At 42.2% G+C, this 20,571-nt stretch overlaps 1 protein-coding gene across 1 annotated transcript in view; it reads right to left on the minus strand.

The window, feature by feature from the left end:
• Positions 1-20,571, minus strand: part of SDHA (succinate dehydrogenase complex flavoprotein subunit A) — a 121,819-nt gene that overhangs the window by 85,227 nt on the left and 16,021 nt on the right. The window contains exons 3-5 of the mRNA XM_073678451.1: positions 20,384-20,545; positions 11,650-11,793; positions 3,443-3,607 (exon numbers count right to left, since the gene is read on the minus strand). Of these exons, the coding sequence (XP_073534552.1) occupies positions 3,443-3,607; positions 11,650-11,793; positions 20,384-20,545 (471 nt within the window). The remainder of the gene's footprint in view (positions 1-3,442; positions 3,608-11,649; positions 11,794-20,383; positions 20,546-20,571) is intronic.

The raw sequence follows: 20,571 nt of genomic DNA on the forward strand, positions 1-20,571 counted from the left end.
ATTTTTACAATATTTTTTTTTTATTTGTATACTTTGTCTCACTATGGGACTTTCACTTTTTTATTCTGATCACCTGTATAGCATAGGGATGGAGCACCATCCCTGTGCCATGCAGGTTGTCAGCGCTGCACAGTCAAAAGATAGTTTGGTCATGTACTGCGCATGACCAAAAAATCTTCCTGCTGTCTGGTGACCCGGATGTTGTCATGACGACATCGGGTCGTCATGGCAACATCCGGGAAGCCGGGGCAGACCGCGCTGGAGGCTGGAAGAGGAAGTGAGTATTGCGATCACCTCCCCTTGCCACCGCAATGCTGCGATCGCAGCATTGCAGGGGTTAATGTGCCAGGAGCGGTGCGGGACAGCTCCCTGCACATAGTACCGGGTGTCAGCTGTGACAATCAGCTGACACCCGGCAACGATCGCGCCCACACAGCCTGTGCGCGCGCGCGATCGCCATGACATACTAATACGGATCAGGCTCTTAAAGTCCAGGGCAAAGACGCGTATTAATATGTCATGAGCTTTAAAGGGGTTAACAGTTCTTTTAGGGGACTTGAAGCTGCAATCGCCTGATCGATTGTGCTATATATAGCAGTGCATCAGCACTATTATGTATAGTTAACCCCTTTACCACCGAAGGCTGTTTGCAAGTTAATGACCAGGCCAATTTTACAATTATGACCAGTGTCACTTTATGAGATAACTCTGGAACGCTTCAACTGTTCCCACTGATTCTGAGAATGTTTTTTCATGACATATTGTACTTCATTTAATGGGAAAATTTCTTCGAAATGACTTTTGCTACTTTGTGAAAAAAATCGGAAATTTGGGAAAATTTTGAAAACTTTCGCAATTTTCAAACTTTGAATTTTCATGCCCTTACATCAGAGAGGTATGTCACACAAAATAGTTAATAAGTAACATTTCCCACATGTCTACTTTACATCAGCACAATTTTGGAAGCTATAAGGGTTAACAGTTGACCAGCGATTTCTCATTTTTTTAACAAAATTTATGAAACCATTCTTTTTTTTTTCTTTTTTTAGGGACCACATCACATTTCAAGTGACTTTGAGGGGCCTTAATGACAGAAAATACCCAAAAGTGACACCATTCTAAAAACTCCACCCCTCAAGGTGCTCAAAATCACATTCAAGAAGTTTATTAACCCTTCAGGTGCTTCACAGGAATTTCTGGAATGTGGAAGAAAACAATGAACATTTAACTTTTTTTCACAAAAATGTTACTTTAGACCCAATTTTTTTATTTTTGCAAGGGGAACAGGAAAAAATGGACCAAAATATTTATGGTGCAATTTCTTATGAGCACGCAGATACCCCATATGTGGGGGAAAACCACTGTTTGGGTACACGGCAGGGTTTGGAAGGGAAGGAGCGCCATTTGACTTTTTGAATGTAAAATTTGCTTGAATAATTAGCGGACGCCATGTCACGTTTGGGGAGCCCCTAATGTGCCTTAACAGTGGAAACCTCGTATAAGTGACCCCATTTTGGAAACTAGACCGCTCAAGGATTTTATCAAGGGGTATAGTGAAAATTTTGAACCCAGAGGTACGACACAGAATTTGAGAACATTAGGTTATCATACTGAATATGTTGCAATTAGCCTTGAGCGCAAGTGCTCGCTACTTATGTTTGCATTGGGTACTCGGGTATCGCATGTGCGCAAGTGACATGCACGAGTCCCCGCCCCACATGTTTCATGCTTGTTAGACACCCAAAAAACATGCGGGGATTGACCTTGCAATGCAGACAATACCCACGTGATTTTTTTGGCTGTATAAGAGCCGCAAAACATATGGGGCGGAGACTCAAGCATGTCACCCGAGCACCCGATGTAAACTCAAGTAGCGAGCACTTGCGCTCAATAGTCATCTTTTTTTTTTCTTTACTTTTGAAAAAATCCCAACCCTAATTTTAACACAACCCTTGTCTTTTGCGGGACAAGTTGACGTTTTTTATTGGTACCATTTTCGGACACTTGACATTTTTTGATCGCTTTCTATTCCGATTGTTTTGGGAGGCATAATAAACAAAAACCAACAATTCAGGAATTGTTTTTTAGGCCTTTTTTATTCTGCTCCGTGTGTGGTAAAATTGATCAGTCAGCTTTAGCCTTCGGGTCAGTACGTTTACAGCAATACTACATTTATATCTTTTTTTTATGTTTTGGCGCTTGTACACAAAAACTATTTTATAGAAAAACACTTTTTTTGCATCGCTTTATTATGAGAACTATAACTTTTGTATTTTTTGGCTGATGGAGCTGTATGGCGGCTTGTTTTTTGCGGGACAAGATAACATTTTCAGCGGTACCATTTTTATTTATATTCGGCTTTTTGATCACGTTTTTTTCCGCAGTATGATGATAAAGCACAGTTTTTTGCTTAGTTTATTTTATTTTTTTAACGTGTTCACTGAAGAGGTTAAATAGTGGGACAGTTTTATAGATCAGGTTGCTCCAGACGCAGCAATAACAAATGTGTATATTTTATTTTTTTATTTCACTTTTTGACACTTTTACTTACTTTGTCCTAGTATGGGACTTTCATTTTTTGCAGGCTGATTGCTTGTATAGCATAGGGATGCAGCAGCATCCCTATACTATGCGGGCTATCAGCTCTGCACTAACAAGTTAGATAAATCATGCGCAGTGCATGATGTAACAAACTTGCTAATGCCTGGAGATCCGGATGACATCATCGGGACACCATGGCAATAATCGGGACCCCGCACTATCAGGTTAATGTGCAGGGAGCGGCGCAGGTCAGAATTAGCTGAAACCTGGCGGTGATCACTGAGGCGTAATAATACGCACCTGGTCATTAATGCACAGAGAATAATCATTACGCCTCACGTCAGAAAGGGGTTAAAATCACGATCTATGAACATCAGGTGAAGGCTGGTTTTCTCATCATTGTCATGACAAGCCAAGTCTTCATCAGACCCCCAGCTGTCAATCACTGACACTGCATTTCACATGCACCAGCAGGGGGAGTGCCATTCCACGCACCCATTGGCATGCCCGCGACATGATCGCATGGCACAGATGGGCACAAGAAATGACATGCCCCCTGCCGGCGCACGTGACCTGCCACTGTCAGAGATTGACAGCGGCATATAACAGGTTAAGAGGCACATGATGGCTGTTTAATCAACCATGATCTGCCGGGAAAAATGTGTGCTCAATGTGAAAGCCTGCATCAAAGTCAGAAACACGACATAAGAGGTACGTCATATATAGTGAAGGGGTTAACTGATGGCATTCGTGGCTCTTTGATAGCATGGCTAATCAAACAATTCTCCCATTGATTCAAATTGAATCCCATTGATTCTCCCATTCTCCATTATGAATAAAAGACATCATTTTGTATGTCCTATGTTGGGAAGGGATTAAAAAGAATAGGAACTTGACTTACCCTTCCATACAAAGTGTGTAACAATGAATGTCCAGTTCTGTCTGCTACACAGCAGCAGCGATGAGCCTGCCCTCCTTTACCATACTTCAGGCTTTGCCCTCCAAAAGCACGCTGATAGATCTTCCCTTGTTCTGTTCTGCTGAAAGGCATTCCATAGTTTTCAAGCTACCAAGATGGGGGACAGAGATTTTCTTCATTAATTATATACTTTTTTTTAAACAGATAAAGTTTATTAAGAGATAACAGGATGAAGTACACATCATATTACAGCATATGAAGGAGACAATCCTATGCAATGTATCCTTAGGATAGAACAGTATACAATTAAGATACTAAAAGTACCGTATTTTTGGACTATAAGACGCACCGCAAATTTTAGGGTGGAAAATGGCAAAATGAAGTGGAGGAATGCTGCAGACCCTGGATGCAAGAAGCCGGTGCTCCAGCAGTTGGGAGTTACGGTTACGGTTAGCAGGATCGCAGGGCCCTCCATTCCCTCCCTCAGGAACCCGGCAGCTGCAGCAGAAGAGGTGTGATGCTGTGGGGCTGCGGCCAGGACCTGTGCCGGGCTGTGAGGCAGAGTGGCGAGCGCGGCCATCTTCCTAAAGCTGTGATCTACAGGAAAATGGCCGCCGGAGCTCCCAGTCTGCACATGCACCAGCACGGGCTGCCATTTTCCTGTAGATCACGGCCTCAGGAAGTTGGCCGCAGCCACCGGAAAGCCGCCCTGCTTCACCGCCCGACGCCGCTCACAGCCCGACACTGGCCCCGGCCCCAGCCGCTCTGCCTCACAGCTTCACCCCAGACAGCATTTCACCTCCTCTTCTGCCACCGCCGCCACAGCATTCCTGAAGGAGGGAGGCCACGGAGGGCCCTGCGATCCTGCTTCACCACCACCGCAACTATCCGGTAAAGTAACGTTCAGAACATAAGACGCATCCTCCATTTTCCTCCCAAATTTGGGGGGGAAAAAAGTGCGTCTTATGGTCCGAAAAATAAGGTATATCCACGGATAATATACAGTATTCAGAAGTTTTGTGCAATGAGTGCATTAATTAAACAGATCTAAGTACAAAGAAATCCAACAACACAAAAGAAAAAATATATCCACTGCTTCTACTGTGTGTCTGATTCCACCAAGGTTAAGAGGAATCCAAGAAATGGGCCTGATATGACAGGGACAATCAGAAGGAAAAGCAAACTAGGCAGTCAGGGGGTACTTAACCCATCTACCCCAGAATTTAGTATACTCATCATCATGGCAGCCCCGGCATATACACACACATACACAACATTTGATCTACAGTGGGTAAGGAAAGTATTCAGACGCCTTTAAATTTTTCACTGTTTCATTGCAGCCATTTGGTAAATTCTAAAAAGTTCATTTTTTTTCTCATTAATATATACACTCAGCACCCCATCTTGACTGAAAAAAAACAAATTAGAAATTATTGCATATTTATTAAAAAAGAGACTGAAATATCACATGGTCATAAGTATTCAGACCTTTTGCTCAGACACTCATATTTAAGTCACATGCTGTCCAATTCCTTGTGATCCTCCTTGAGATGGTTCTACTCATTCATTGGAGTCCAGCTGTGTTTAACTAAACTGATAGGACTTGATTTGGAAAGGCACACACCTGTCTATATAAGACCTCACAGCTCACAGTGCATGTTAGACCAAAATGAGAATCATGAGCTCAAAAGGAACTGCCAAGGAGCTCAGAGACAATTGTGGCAAGGCACAGATCTGACCAAGATTACAAAAGAATTTCTGCATTACTCAAGGTTCCTAAAAGCACAGTGGTCTCCATAATCCTTAAATGGAAGAAGTTTGGGACCACCAGAAGTCTTCCTAGACCTGGCCATCCAGCCAAACTGAGCAATCGTGGGATAAGAGCCTTTGTGAGAGAGGTAAAGAAGAACCCCAAGATTACTGTGGCTGAGCTTCAGAGATGCAGTAGGGAGATTGAGAAAGTTCCACAAAGTCAACCATCACTGCAGCCCTCCACCAGTCGGGCTTTTATGGCAAAGTGGCCCGACGGAAGCCTCTCCTCAATTAAAGACCTACAGTGCTGGCCAAAAGTATTGGCACCCCTGCAATTCTGTCAGATAATACTCAGTTTCTTCCTGAAAATGATTGCAATCACAAATTCTTTGGTATTATTCTCTTCATTTAATTTGCTTGCAAGGAAAAAACACAAAAGAGAATGAAGCAAAAATCAAATCATTGATCATTTCACACAAAACTCCAAAAAAGGGCCGGACAAAAGTATTGGCACCCTCAGCCTAATACTTGGGTTACACAACCTTTAGCCAAAATAACTGCGAACAACCGCTTCCGGTAACCATCAATGAGTTTCTGACAATGCTCTGCTGGAATTGTAGACCATTCTTCTTTGGCAAACTGCTCCAGGTCCCTGATATTTGAAGGGTGCCTTCTCCAAACTGCCATTTTGAGATCTCTCCACAGGTGTTCTATGGGATTCAGGTCTGGACTCATTGCTGGCCACCTTAGAAGTCTCCAGTGCTTTCTCTAAAACCATTTTATAGTGCTTTTGGAAGTGTTTTTTTGGGGTCATTGTCCTGCTGGAAGACCCATGACCTCTGAGGGAGACCCAGCTTTCTCACACTGGGCCCTACATTATGCTGCAAAATTTGTTGGTAGTCTTCAGACTTCATAATGCCATGCACACGGTCAAGCAGTCCAGTGCCAGAGGCAGCAAAGCAACCCCAAAACATCAGGGAACCTTCGCCATGTTTGACTGTAGGGACCGTGTTCTTTTCTTTGAATGCCTCTTTTTTTTTTCCTGTACACTCTATGTTGATGCTTTTTCCCAAAAAGCTCTACTTTTGTCTCATCTGACCAGAGAACATTCTTCCAAAATGTTTTAGGCTTTCTCAGGTAAGTTTTGGCAAACTGCAGCCTGGCTTTTTTATGTCTCGGGGTAAGAAGTGGGGTCTTCCTGGGTATCCTACCATACAGTCCCTTTTCATTCAGACGCCGACGGATAGTACGGGTTGACACTGTTGTACCCTCGGACGGCAGGACAGCTTGAACTTGTTTGGATGTTAGTCGAGGTTCTTTATCCACCATCCGCACAATCTTGCGTTGAATTCTCTCGTCAATTTTTCTTTTCCGTCCACATCTAGGGAGGTTAGCCACAGTGCCATGGGCTTTAAACTTCTTGATGACACTGCGCACGGAAGACACAGGAACATTCAGGTCTTTGGAGATGGACTTGTAGTCTTGAGATTGCTCATGCTTCCTCACAATTTGGTTTCTCAATTCCTCAGACAGTTCTTTGGTCTTCTTTCTTTTCTCCATGCTCAATGTGGTACACACAAGGACACAGGACAGAGGTTGAGTCAACTTTAATCCATGTTAACTGGCTGCAAGTGTGATTTAGTTATTGCCAACACCTGTTAGGTGCCACAGGTAAGTTACAGGTGCTGTTAATTACACGAATTAGAGAAGCATCACATGATTTTTCAAAGGGTGCCAATACTTTTGTCCACCCCCTTTAGGTTTGGTGTGAAATTATATCCAATTTGGCTTTAGGACAATTCTTTGTGTTTTTTTCATTGAAGACAAATTAAATGAAGAGAATAATACCAAAGAATTTGTGATTGCAATCGTTTTCAGGAAGAAACTGAGTATTATCTGACAGAATTGCAGGGGTGCCAATACTTTTGGCCAGCACTGTATGAAAGCCCGCATAGAGTTTGCTCAAAAACACATGAAGGACTCCCAGACTATGAGAAATAAGATTCTCTGGTCTGATGAGACGAAGATAGAACTTCCTGGTGATAATTCTAAGCAATATGTGTGGAGAAAACCAGGCACTGCTCATCACCTGCCCAATACAATCCCAACAATGAAACATGGTGGTGGCAGCATCATGCTATGGGGGAGTTTTTCAGCTGTAGGGACAGGACGACTGGTTGCAATTGAAGGAAACATGAATGCGGCCAAGTACAGAGATATCCTGGATGAAACCTCTTCCAGAGTGCTCTGGACCTCAGACTTGGCCGAAGGTTCACCTTCCAACAAGTCAATGATCCCAAGCACACAGCTAAAACGACAAAAGAGTAGCTTCAGAACAAATCTGTGACCATTCTTGACTGGCCCAGCCAGAGTCCTGATCTAAACCCAATTGAGCATCTCTGGAGAGAGCTGAAAATGGCTGTCCACCAAAGTTCACCATCCAACCTGACAGAACTGGAGAGGATCTGCAAGGAAGAATGGCAGAGGATCCCAAAATCCAGGTGTGAAAAACTTGTTGCATCACTCCCAAGAAGACTCATGGCTGTACTAGCTCAAAAGGGTGCTTCTACTCAATACTGAGAGAAGGGTCTGAATACTTATTACCATGTGATATTTCAGTTTTTCTTAATAAATTTGCAACAATTTCTACATTTCTGGGTTTTTTCAGTCAAGATGGGGTGCAGAGTGTACATTAATGAGAAAAAATGAACTTTTTAGAATTTACCAAATGGCTGCAATGAAACAAAGAGTGAAAAATTTAAAAGGGGTCGGAATACTTTCCGTACCCACTGTTTGAAAACTATTAATATGGGAATACAGGTTATAGACTGCTGAGGAGATTGATGCCTGTAGGTCTCACATCAGACGCTTTGTTTTGGATAAATAATCTTTTATCACTTTATGTAAATGACCTTTTCCAGGCTATGGGGAGGACACTGCTTGCAAGATAATTCTGCCTCCAGAGCTTATTTTACATGAGGGGGGAGTTACCAGTGTGATGTGTAATGGTCGCTCTCTGCTCTCCTGATCTCACTGCAGAGCTGTGTGTGATTATACCTGACACATCTGCAGGTTCCTCTCAGTTTCAATCTCACAGGCAGACGGGGTTGTAATATTGTTACAATACAGCAGAGCTCAGAGAGCTGCAAAAAATGTGTTTGCAAGAAGACAAAATTTAATTTCTCCTATTCTGTGTTAGTTACTTGTCTCACACTGGTAACTCCCCCTTCATGTAACAAGCTCTGGGGACGGAATTCTCTTCCAGGCAGCGTACTTCCCATAACGTAGTTATGACCGAGCTAAAAATACCCCACGGGATCAACTTCTGAGGCCAGCTGTATGGAAATCGAATAGTCAGGTAAGATTCATTACATCATACCACGCACAATGGAGAGAAATGACTAATATCTTTTAAACAATACTGGCCAATTTTGGATGTCTAACATTATCTTAACATTATGCTTCACGATCTGTTGGTTCGCAGTCACTATGTTCCATCACAATACTTCTCTAGTTCACACAGTCCTAACTCGGGTTGTTACCCCTGTGGATCCTGTTGCGTTTGTCAACAAATTGACCGATCATTCGAATTTTTTGATTCCTTTAACTCTAAATCATACAAAATTGCCCCTATATTAATGGTCAGTCAAGTGGAACAATATTGGGCTAATTGTCCATGAAAACTTATTTACATCAGCCTAATCTCAGGGTAAGACATTAAAAATTCAGCAAAAATTAATGAACCGGAAAAGAGAGAAATTAAAAAATATTCCAAAACATTTTAAGGAACATAATATTTGTGACTGGCGTCTTCTATGTTCCAGAGGCATTGATAAAGTTCTATTGGGTGCCAGAGGAGGCAGACTATGGAAAATTTTAGCACAAAAAGAAATTAAATAGATCAACTACCTTAGACACTATTAAACCTAAAGGAATAAATGACTGTCAGCTTTGCACAATTCCTTTGAATTTTTGACATTGCTGTGGGGGATTATGGATACCCGATCTCTATGTGCCATTTTTCAGCTGTATTAGTAGATTATAATTGGTTTTATGTTGCCTTTGTAGATATTAAGAAATGGATGATCTATCTTTGCACCTCTGAATCTATACTGTATTGTGACTCTAGAAACGCTTCTCATTTTTGGATATTATATTGGATTGAGGATCTAGAAATCATTCCAATAATTGGTGCCTCGTAAACTAGACTTAGACTTTGCAATTAAATATAGCTGTCTGCTATAAACAAACGACAGGACCATTATTGAACAATATATTTTGCACATGCACTTTGTGAGCATTTATATTTTGCAAAGTTCACTCACTTTATAAACTATTTATAAACTATTTTTATATATTTTTTATTATTCATTTTGCCCACATTTTTTGGCAATATATTTGGCTACTAATAGCTGTACACTTGTAATTAATGTATATTCTTGTGTGTATTATTGTCCTGTTGTATATTGTATGTAAAATGTACTTCCTGCTATTTATGTTTTTTTTTTCCAGAGATTCAGAGACATTTATATAGATTGGTATACTAGTTATGATGCTAGCATATCTTCCCATTTTCAATATGGAGTCTCTGATCTCATGTGCCTGTGCATGCCTGCCGCCAGGTCACGTGCCTCCCTCTCCCCAAGGCAAGAGACGGGCCTCACTTCTCCCCACCTGGCGTCCAATCGAAGGTCCACTGCGCGGACAAGCAGTGTGCCTTCCGGGACGCCGGCCGCAGCGAGAGACGCGGTTACAGACTACAAACGTGTGTTCAATTACACAGATGGATTACTTGGCAACATGGGAATTATATAAACTGCTGATAGCACTACCCCAGTACTCTATGACAAAGCTAAAGCAAAACAAACCTTGGGGTACTTGGGCAGTGTGGTCTTTTTCATTACGGCTCATGTTTTTTTGACCACACTGCCTATTTTTCCTTTAATTGGGTTTTTAAGGGTAATTGTTTTGTTGTGACTTGTAGTTGTGATTATATTGAATATTAATAAAGTTTTTGATATTAGGTGTCTGGTTTGTCCTTATGAAGCAGTCAGATGACTTTGAAATGCATTGACAAAAAGCATTGAATATTCTTCGGTCTCCTGGATTCTTCTACTATTCATCAGCAGCGCAGTTAACACACGTTTTTCCTGCTCCATTTTACGGCACATACAATTACTAGTCTGACTACTGGGGGTCCAATAGCACCCAGGTCAAGGTGATATTCTGTAGGGCAGGAGGAGTATTCAGGAAATGGGCCTGTAGGGCGTGGCAAAGTTGTGGGAAACTGAAAAGTTAATTATTCAGAATAGCAAGCTCATCCTTTGGGGCCTGGAATGATTTAAAGACTGCAGCCGCATGGTCCTGACCCTGATGGACAAAACCTGCCCTCTCCTATAAAGGCCCCTAAATATATACTTTAAATACAAATTTGATCTGGACCCATAAGTCCAGGACGTGAAGCAATATCAGGGGTGTATGGTAAAATGAAATATAATTGGGTTTAAATAGAATATCAAAGTAGTGATCTAACTGGGTGACGTGATATGCACTACCACCTAGCAGCTTGAGTCCCTCAACATTCCCCACGAAACTCCATTTATATACCATGATTGGTCAGCACTATAACCCTGATCCTCTGTTTTTTGGGGGTATCCTAAGGAAGACTGACATACTACGTTTTTTTCCCAGCCTTATGCACCTTTTGGTGTGCTAGGTTTATTATTAGATTCCCACTAATTCCACTAAGTGAGGATTTGTAAGGTATACTTATGCCAACTACATAAATATGTATTTATGCTTATGTATTGAGGCTTTATCTACTGTATGTAATCAAGAATTGTATTTATAGCACTTGCTAATATACTTTTTACTTCATATTTCATGACTGCATTTTTCACATTTTTTATAACAAATACATTATGTATGCCTGTTTCCTCTGTTGATGCTTTCTTCTGTAATTAATTCATTTTTAAGCATTTTTTTTTTATTTATATGATAATAAATCTGAGAACTGGATACAGACATTAATGGTGGACTACATACAGCACAGGGTGATATTGCTAGTAGGGATTACTTTCCCTTCTTTTGCCTATCCATCTGTCACCGCTCCTATTTCCTTTTAGGGTGTGCACACAGAACAAAGCCACTTCAGATTTCATTACAGTAAAGTTGCCGATGTGCCACACATTCCCCCCTCTGCACTGCAATTGGTAAAATCCACAGCATATTTTGACACACTGTGGTTTTCAAATCCACTACGCCTGTCATTTTTTGCTACTTATCTGATCTAAGTTAACATACCCTTTTCTCCACATCTTCAGTAAAAGACATCCTTTCATATGCCATTCCACTTCCTGATAGTATCATATAAGGTCGCTTTGTCATGTATACACAAATAAAAAAAGAGGATAAGAATTCTGTGGACCAGTACTTACCTCAATTACGGAAGCTGGTGCTTGTTCTGTCATGTAATGAATGGCATCTTGATCACCCAACCAATCAGAGCCTTTTACTGTGTCATAAAAGTGCCACCTCCAATCATCATCTTCCATGTTGCCCAAAGCTGCATTTATACCACCCTAAATAAAACAAATTAAAATTATCTGCATATTATGGATCCCAGTCCTGAATTTACTATCAACAAAATACACAAATAAATTATGTTAGTATTTTAATAAGAGTAATATATTGCATAGACCGGAAGAGATAGATGTAGAATATATATGTTAGCATGTAGCACAGTGGTTAGCACTGTTTTGGGGTCCAGAGTTCAAAGGAAACCACCTACAAGCAGTTTACACGTTCTCCCCATCTTTGCGTGGGTTTCCTTCCATCTTCCAAAGACATACTCATAGGGAATTTAGATTAGGAGCCCCAATGGAGACAGTGATGATAATGTCTGTAAAAGTGGTATCGTATATGATAGTGCTATGTACAGTTAGGGTTTGTGCCCACGATGCAGAAATTTCCTGAGCGTTTTTTCCTCTCCCTAGCAGAAAAAACGCGTGCGGATTTTACATGCGTTTTTTCAAGCGGTTTCCCAAGCGATTTTAAGCATCGCTCAAATGCATTTGGAAAAGGGTGTGACTATATAAGTTGGTCACACAATATAAATCCATGCAACTGGCATGGATTTATATTGTGTGACAAACTTATGAGGAGAGTTCTGATTTCAAATGGTGCATCTATACTAAAAAAAAAAAAAAAAATTAAAAAGTAGTAAAAAGAAAAAAAAGAAAAAAAAAAACCTTATACTCACCTCTCCGGCGGCGCCCGGGCTCCTCCCGACTGTCAGGTGATGGTCGCGTGACCATCAGCTGATTAAATGACATCACCGCAGGTCCTGCCAGTACACCTCGGGCCGCAGAGGAGAGAGGATCGCCGCCAGTAGGAGACCGGGGGCCATCGGAGAGGCGAGTATGAATATTTTTTTTTTATTTTTTACTTTATAATTCTTTTTTTAACTTGCGGGTACGATGGTACCTGGGTCGGATGAGAGTCTCCTCTCCTCCAGACCCGGGTACCATCCGCGCATTGAACCACATAAAATCCGCATGCATAAATCTATACATGCGGATTTTATACGGTTCAATGCAAGTCAAATTGATTTTGCTGCGGATTTTTCCGCAATGATAATCCGCAGCGGAAATTTCCGCAACATGTGCACAGCACATGCAGATTATCATTAGGAAACATGGCAGACAACTTAACAAGCGATTTTAATGCGTTTCCGTGGCGGAAATGCCGCCGCGGAAACGCATTAAATCCGCATCGTGGGCACACAGCAATGACTGAGTAGTGTCACCAGACCTCAACCCCATCAAGCATTCACAGGAAGAAAGACCCATAAACACGGACAACTGAAGTCAGCAGTAGTAAAGGCCTGGCAAACATCATATGGGAGGAAACCCAGTGTTTGTTGATGTACATGGCTTCCAAACCTCAGGCAGTAATTGCCTGCAAAGGATTGTCTACAAAGTATTAAAAATTAATATTTTATTTATGAAGAAGTTAATTTGTTCAATTACTATTGAGCTCTTGAAATGAGGAGGTTCGGTAGAAAAATGGTTGCAATTCCTTAACGTTTCACAGGATATTTTTGTTCAACCCCTTTAATTAAAAAAGCACTCCCATCAATGTATTTATCCTCTTAATATATTGCGGTCATCATATTATACAGCACTGTGTACTTACAATTGCTCATTTTGCCTTTCTACCAAGGCTGTGGAGTCCGTAAGCCAAACCTCCAACTCAGACTCCTCAATTCCCATGCCACCAACTCCACGACTCCGACTCCCTCATACATGGCTCATGTTTACTACAGGACAGATTAATCTCAGCTAAAAGTCTAGACCCTTAGATCAGGAATAGGACAGACATTTATAGGACATTTTAAAACTTTCCCAAATTCTTATGAAAAAATATTCTCCACAAACTGCATTGATCTACTGTACCCAATTTATTATATATTTTAGGAGTTGGAGTGCATCCATTTTATACCGACTCCACAGCCCTGCTTTCGACTCAGCTAATTCCTCTATTTTCTCTGCCCTATGAAGAAACAGGAATTTCTTGTCACTGCAGAAATCATTCCACTCCAACTTCTGACCCAGCTGCTCCCTCCTCCCCCATGCCATTGACTTTTGCAGTAACTGATGAGAACACTGAGGACCTGTTTCTACATAGAGCTTAGAAAGATTCAGCTAGTCAGTTTTTAATCTCCTGATGTCATAGACCTAATGGAAAAAGAGAAGAATTAGCTGTGTAGAAAGGCAAAATGAGCAATTGTAAGTACACAATGCTATAAAATATGATGTATGCGATATATTAAGAGGATAAAAATTTTGATGGGAGGAGGAGGGCTTCTTTAAACCTGAAAGTCTACACTTAAATTGCATCTCAGATGTTTCATTTTAAATAAAAAAAATAGTAGCATGGAGAGCTCAAATCACGACTCTTCGGTCACCGTCCAAATATTTCTGGACCTAACTGTAAATGAGCAATATCAATAAATAATATGCTGACAGCTAAACAGAAATCCAGTTCATGCTGATAATACCCATGTTGCAGTAGAGGCACTAAGGTAAACGGGAATCAATGTTTCATCTACACTCTGCATTTATATAATGCTTGGCATTTGAGCTGCTATGTTTTACATTTTGATGCATCACTATCACACAAGATGCAAAATGACAGTATGGATGGTATTCCAAAATGACACTTTTGGAGTCAGCAGGTGCAGAATTGTGGCCAACAGGTATTATGATTATATGTAGGAAATGTAAAGTCACGGTTATGCTTGAGAATTGCTTTACACTTTGCATACGGCTCTAAAAGTAATACACATTCAAAAAGTGCTGAACTACATTAAACGCTTAAGTATTCCTATGTCAATGAAGCTCAGCAAGAAACAGAGTGGATGTAATGAGAAGAAAGCTTAGAAAGGACCTGTCATTTGATTAAAATATTAAGCTAAATACTTTGTGAAAATCATTGAACTCTCCTGATTCCGATGCTCTTTTCCATTTTCAGCTGTCACTCCACTACAGACATACCCTATATTCCGGCGTATAAGATGACCTGGTGTATAAGACGACCCCCCTACTTTCCTGTTAAAATATAGAGTTTAGGATATATTCACCGTATAAGACTACCCCTTTTCCAACGCATACCAAACACCGGTAAAAATTAAAAAAAAACAGATTTGAATTTAACATGGTCCTTTTTAATTTAAATTCTTATGACATGCAGGTATATAGCAGGAAAACTGTCACTCATAAACATAAGGCATACAACAACAACATTACTATCATCCATTTTACTGTAAATGTTACCATACTGCACTTTAAGTTTTTTTTAAGCTGTCAACCAAACAAGAACTGATAATGATAGGAGAAAGAAATGGTAAAGCAAAAAAATACCAACATCTATCATAACTGTCAGCTACAGTATTTTACAGGTTTCCCTTTCTTTAAAAGCCTTCAAAATCCTCCTGTTCGTCATCTGATATCATAAGTACATCAATGAGATCTTGTGACACATCTGTAAAGCAGTTATCATATGGATCGAATTCGGTATCAGATGGTGTGGTGTCAGATTCAGCTTCATCTTCATCTTGCCACAAGTACGGTAGTTTATACATTACCTGTCCCCGCCGACGCCACCTAAAATAAAGTAAAAAATAAAAAAATACACCTATACTCACCTAGACACCTAATCCCCGAAGCCATCGATCTCCTGTAATAAAATATAAAATAATAAACCACAATCTTATCCTTACCCCTCCGTAGTAGTCCACGAGTGTCCCACGATGATCTCCAGTTTAGAGCAGCCACATAAAATGTGACTTCTCTAAACCGCTGCCGCCGCTCAATGACGCTGCTCCGGTTAGCTGCTTTACGGTTAGACTGCTGTACCGTGAGAAATTCCCACGATACAGCAGTGGCGTAAACGAGGTCCCCGGAGCTGCGCTGACTGAATGCACTCCGGTGACCTCAGTCAGGGCTCACGCTGCCGGGAATGGACGTGTTCCCGGCAGTCTGAGCTTACAGCAGCCATGACAGCTGTCACATCCATCTCCAGATGTGACAGCTGTGCATGGGAGATCAGCGCAGGAACCTGGACAGGTAACTATTTTTTTTTTGTAAACTAAGAATTACGGTAAATAAAATTGTGTGTTTTATTTCAAATAAATTATTTTTTTCTGGGTGTAGTGTGTGTTTTTTATTTTTAACTCTTTGTAGGTTAGTAATGGGGGTGTCTTATAGACGCCCATCATTACTAACCTGGGCTTCATGGCAGCTGGTGCTGACATGAACCCCACCACTATTACCCCCTGCCACCACACCAGGGCAGCGTGGAAGAGCGAGGCTAAGCGCCAGATTTGGCGCACAAATAGGATGTGCCAAATCTGGGGCGGCTGAGGGCTGCTGTTTCTAGCCTGGGAGGGGGCCAATATTCATGGCACCCTTCCTGGGCTATTAATATCAGCCCCCAGCTGTCTGCTTAGCCTTTGCTAGCTATTAAAATAGGGGGGACCCCACGTCATTTTTTTGGGGGGTCCCCCATTCTAATAGCTAGTAAAGGCTAGGTATTCAGCTGGGGGCTGATATTAGTAGCCTGGGGAGCTCTGTGGGTATTACCCCCTTCCCAGACTTCAAACATCTGCCCCAGCCGTCTGCTTAACCTCCGCTAGAGACTATAATGATGGGGGATCCCACGCCAATTTTCTTTTTAAAAAATCCTTTATTTTAACACTAAATGACAATTGAGGGGTTAATAAAGATGCAGTCCCTAAATTATTATTTATTTTGTAATTAATTTTTCCCAAAAATGTTGACGTGGGCTTCGCCATATTTTTGTGTCCAGCCAGGTACAGCAGGCAGGAACGGGCTGCCCCCAACCACCAGCTGCCTATTTGTACCTGGCCGGACACAACAATATAGGGAAGCCCTTTTTTTTTAAATTATTTCATGAAATAATTAAAAAAAAAAATACGTGGGGCTTCGCCCTATTTTTGTGTCCAGCCAGGTACAACTAGGCAGCTGGGGGCTGGAATCTGCAGCGCAGGGAGGCCCAAGCTTTCTGGGCCCCCCCCCGCTGCAAATTGCAGTCCACAGCCACCCCAGAAAATGGCGCGTTCATAGAAGCGCCATCTTCTGGCGCTGTACCCAGCTCATCCAGGGCCCTGGTGCGGTGGCTCACTGGGTAATAAAGGTGTTAGGGCCAGCTTGGCATTATCAGCTGGCCCTAAGCCCGAAATTCATGGGGTCACGCCAATATTAGACATGACCGCTATGAATTTCTAGTAAAGTAATTAAAAAAAACACAACACCCAGAATAAAGTCCTTTAATTGAAATAAACACACAATTTTTTAATGTTCTAAATTAAACCATACTTACCGTCACGCCCATTCCAGCTGAAGCCAATGATCTCCTGCAATAAAAGAAAAATAATAAAGCAACCTCATCCTTACCTCTCCATGGTTCCCAGGACCGGTCCAGCTCTGCTACATTCACATGACAGGCTGCACCGCAGCAGAACGCTGCCGTTCAGCTTGCCATGCCGCAGACACTGAGAAGCGCAGGCGTGCTTGTGCTCCTCAGTGTCTGACTGTGACGGCATCCAGATGAGCCGAGATCATGTCCAATGAACTCGGCTCACCTCATGCACGTCACTGACAGCGTGGGAAAATTCTCCTGCTCCCCGCATGCGCAGTAGAAGTTTCCCACGCTGTCAGTGACGGACGTCCAGGAGGTGAGCTGAGTTCATTGTCGGCTCATCTGGATGCCGTCACAGCCAGACACTGAGGAGCGCAAGCATGCCTGCGCTTCTCAGTGTCTGCGGCATGGCAAGCTGGACGGCAGCGTTCTGCTGCGGTCCCGCTTGTCATCTCGATGTAGCAGAGCTGGACCCGTCCTGGGAGCCATGGAGAGGCAAGGATGAGGTTGCTTTATTATTTTACTTTTATTGCAGGAGATCGTTGGCTTCAGCTGGAATGGGCGTGATGGTACCGTAAGTATGGTTTAATTTAGAACATTAAAAAATTGTGTGTTTATTTCAATTAAAGGACTTTATTCTGGGTGTTTGTGTTTTTTTTTAACTTTGACTATGGGGTTAGTAATGGGGGTGTCTTATAGACGCCTCTCCATTACTAACCTGGGCTTGATGTCAGCTGGCATTATAAGCTGACATCAACCCCAGCCCTATTACCCCACTGCCACCGCTACAGGGCAGTGGGAAGAGCGAGGCTAAGTGCCAGAATTGGCGCATCCTATAGATGCGCCATTTCTGGGGCGGCTGACGGCTGGTGTTTCTAGCCTGGGAGGGGGCCAATATTCATGGCACCCTTCCTGGGCTACTAATATCAGCCTCCAGCTGTCTGCCTAGCCTTTGCTAGCTATTAAAATAGGGGGGACCCCACGTCATTTTTTTGGGATCCCCCATTTTAATAGCTAGTAAAGGCTAGGTATTCAGCTGGGGGCTGATATTAGTAGTCTGGGAAGCTCCGTGGGTATTACCCCCTTCCCAGGCTTCAAACATCTGCCCCAACCGTCTGCTTAACCTCCGCTAGAGACTAAAATTACGGGGACCCCCACGCCAATTTTTTTTGTAATAAATCCTTTATTTTAACACTAGATGACAAGTACAGTAACCACTGTCACTGTACTTATTATATATGTGACCGACATGTTTCTATGTATCTAATCTATGTGTGATGCTCTATTCTTTCTATTCTAAATTGTCGGGTACCGCTGCTGAATTGCCGGCCGGCTTTTTTAAAGACACAGCGCATGAAAGCACTATTATTTGTTTTAATAAATCCTTTACACTAGATGACAAGTACAGTAAGCAACACTGTCACTGTACTTCATATATATGTGACTGACATGTTTCTATCTATCTAATCTATGTGTGAAGCTCTATTCTTTCTATTCTAAGTTGTCGGGTGCCGGCTTATGCCGCTGCTGAATTGCCGGCTTTTCATATATTGTCACAGAAGCGATGCGAACTTCCCAGCTCCGGACACAGCGCAGCGCTTCTGTGACAAGTGAAAGCTGTCGGCACAGAAGCCCTGCGCTGTGTCCGGAGCTGGGAAGACACTGCGATGTGTCAGAAAAGTTCGCTAGGTTCTGTCTGTCTCCGCTGCTGGGAATACGCAGCGATGTGTCAGTTTCAGCACAGAAGCGCTGACTGTCTGGACCTACCGCCGCCGTATTTTAACTCCCTCCACCTTATATTAACTCCCACATGGCAGTGATACGGCCACGGCAGCTTATTAACACCCCCAGAGTATCCCCGCATGTCAATTTCTTAAAGTTCAAAAACATTACCGGCGTATAAGACGACCCCAGACTAGACAGAAGATTTTTCAGTCTTCAAAAGTCGTCTTATACGCCGGAATATACGGTATTCACATTTGTTGCTTTTGGAACACAGTAAGTGAAATCTCTGCTTTGCAGTCCAACTGGGCATTTCTACAGCATCTTTTCTGGGAGCTTGAACTTTCACTCTTCCACTCTTCAAGCTGCCAATCACAGCTGAAGACTATTAAATCTGGCAGCGTCAGTGAGGGAAAAAATGCACGCCCTTAGAGAAGACTGAAGAGAATGCCAATTGGATTGCAAGGCAGAGATTTCACATACTGTACTCCAGAAGAAACAAATGTGATTATCTTTGTAATGGAATGACGCATCACAAAATGGGAAAGCGCATCAGAATCAGAGGAGCTCAGTGATTTTTAGAAGATATTTAACTCGAATTTTGGTAGCAAGTCACAGGTCTTCTTTAAAGGGAACCTGTCACGTGAAAAAATGCTATTAACCTGCAGATATGAGGTTAATCTGCAGGTTAATAGCATTCTGAACCTGACTGGCGCCCGCACTTAAGAGCCCTGCTGCCAAAAGAAATTAACTTTATTCTCAGGGCCTTCAGCGTTTAGTTTCAGCCACGGAGGTGCCGCTGGCGCGGGTTCAGTCACCGCTCTGAGTATAGGGAGCGGCAGCTGTAACTGCACCTCAGGGGCAGTGACTGACAGATGGCCCTAATGCTGAGCAGCTGACAGTCAGTGCTGGGGCATGGTTACAGCCACCGCTCTATACACAGAGTAGTGACTGATCCCTGAACACTGAGGGGGGAATCAAGTTAATTTCCTCTAGTCAGCAGGGGTCTAACCGGGCAGGTGCTACTAAACTGCAGGTTAACCCCATATCTGCAGGTTCATAGCGTTTTTTCAAGTGACAGGTTTACTTTAATTTAATTAATTTAATCCCTTTAAGTTCCAGTAATAAAGTAGACCTGACAAAGTGGTGCAACACACCCTATAAAATTGTCTGGGACAAAAAAAAGCATAGCTCCAGTTATAAAGAATGCTAGCTTTCCCAACTAAACTTCAATACTGACATCGAGAGACGTCACAGGAACAGCAGGACAGGCAACCATCATATGCAGAAGATGCCTCACCTCTACAGTGCATGCAGGAAACAGTCAAGAAGGCTCACAAAGCTTCAGTATGTAAGTGGTCAGGAATGTTTAAAGGTCTGGCTTTTTACACATCCTATACTTGAGTTACTATTCAAGCTAAAATTGCAAAAACTGCTTAAGTTATTATTTTCTGTTTTTTACAATATGCACATAAAAATAAAAAAAACAAAATTAGAAGCGCGTACCTGTGCAGCCACTGTGTGGGATCTAGTAGGAAACAACTTTGTGATACATGCGGTATTGAAGCCTGCTTCAGATAAGCCAAACGCTGCTCGTAATCCTGAACCACCAGCACCCACCACGATAGCATCAAACTCATGGTCCACTACAGGGTACTGTGTGGAAACCTGGAACACAAAATGGTTAAAGAAAT

The sequence above is a fragment of the Phyllobates terribilis genome, unplaced genomic scaffold (genome assembly GCF_046119375.1).
Source record: "Phyllobates terribilis strain yellow unplaced genomic scaffold, ASM4611937v1 Scaffold_4__5_contigs__length_816908805, whole genome shotgun sequence".
Lineage (NCBI taxonomy): Eukaryota > Metazoa > Chordata > Amphibia > Anura > Dendrobatidae > Phyllobates > Phyllobates terribilis.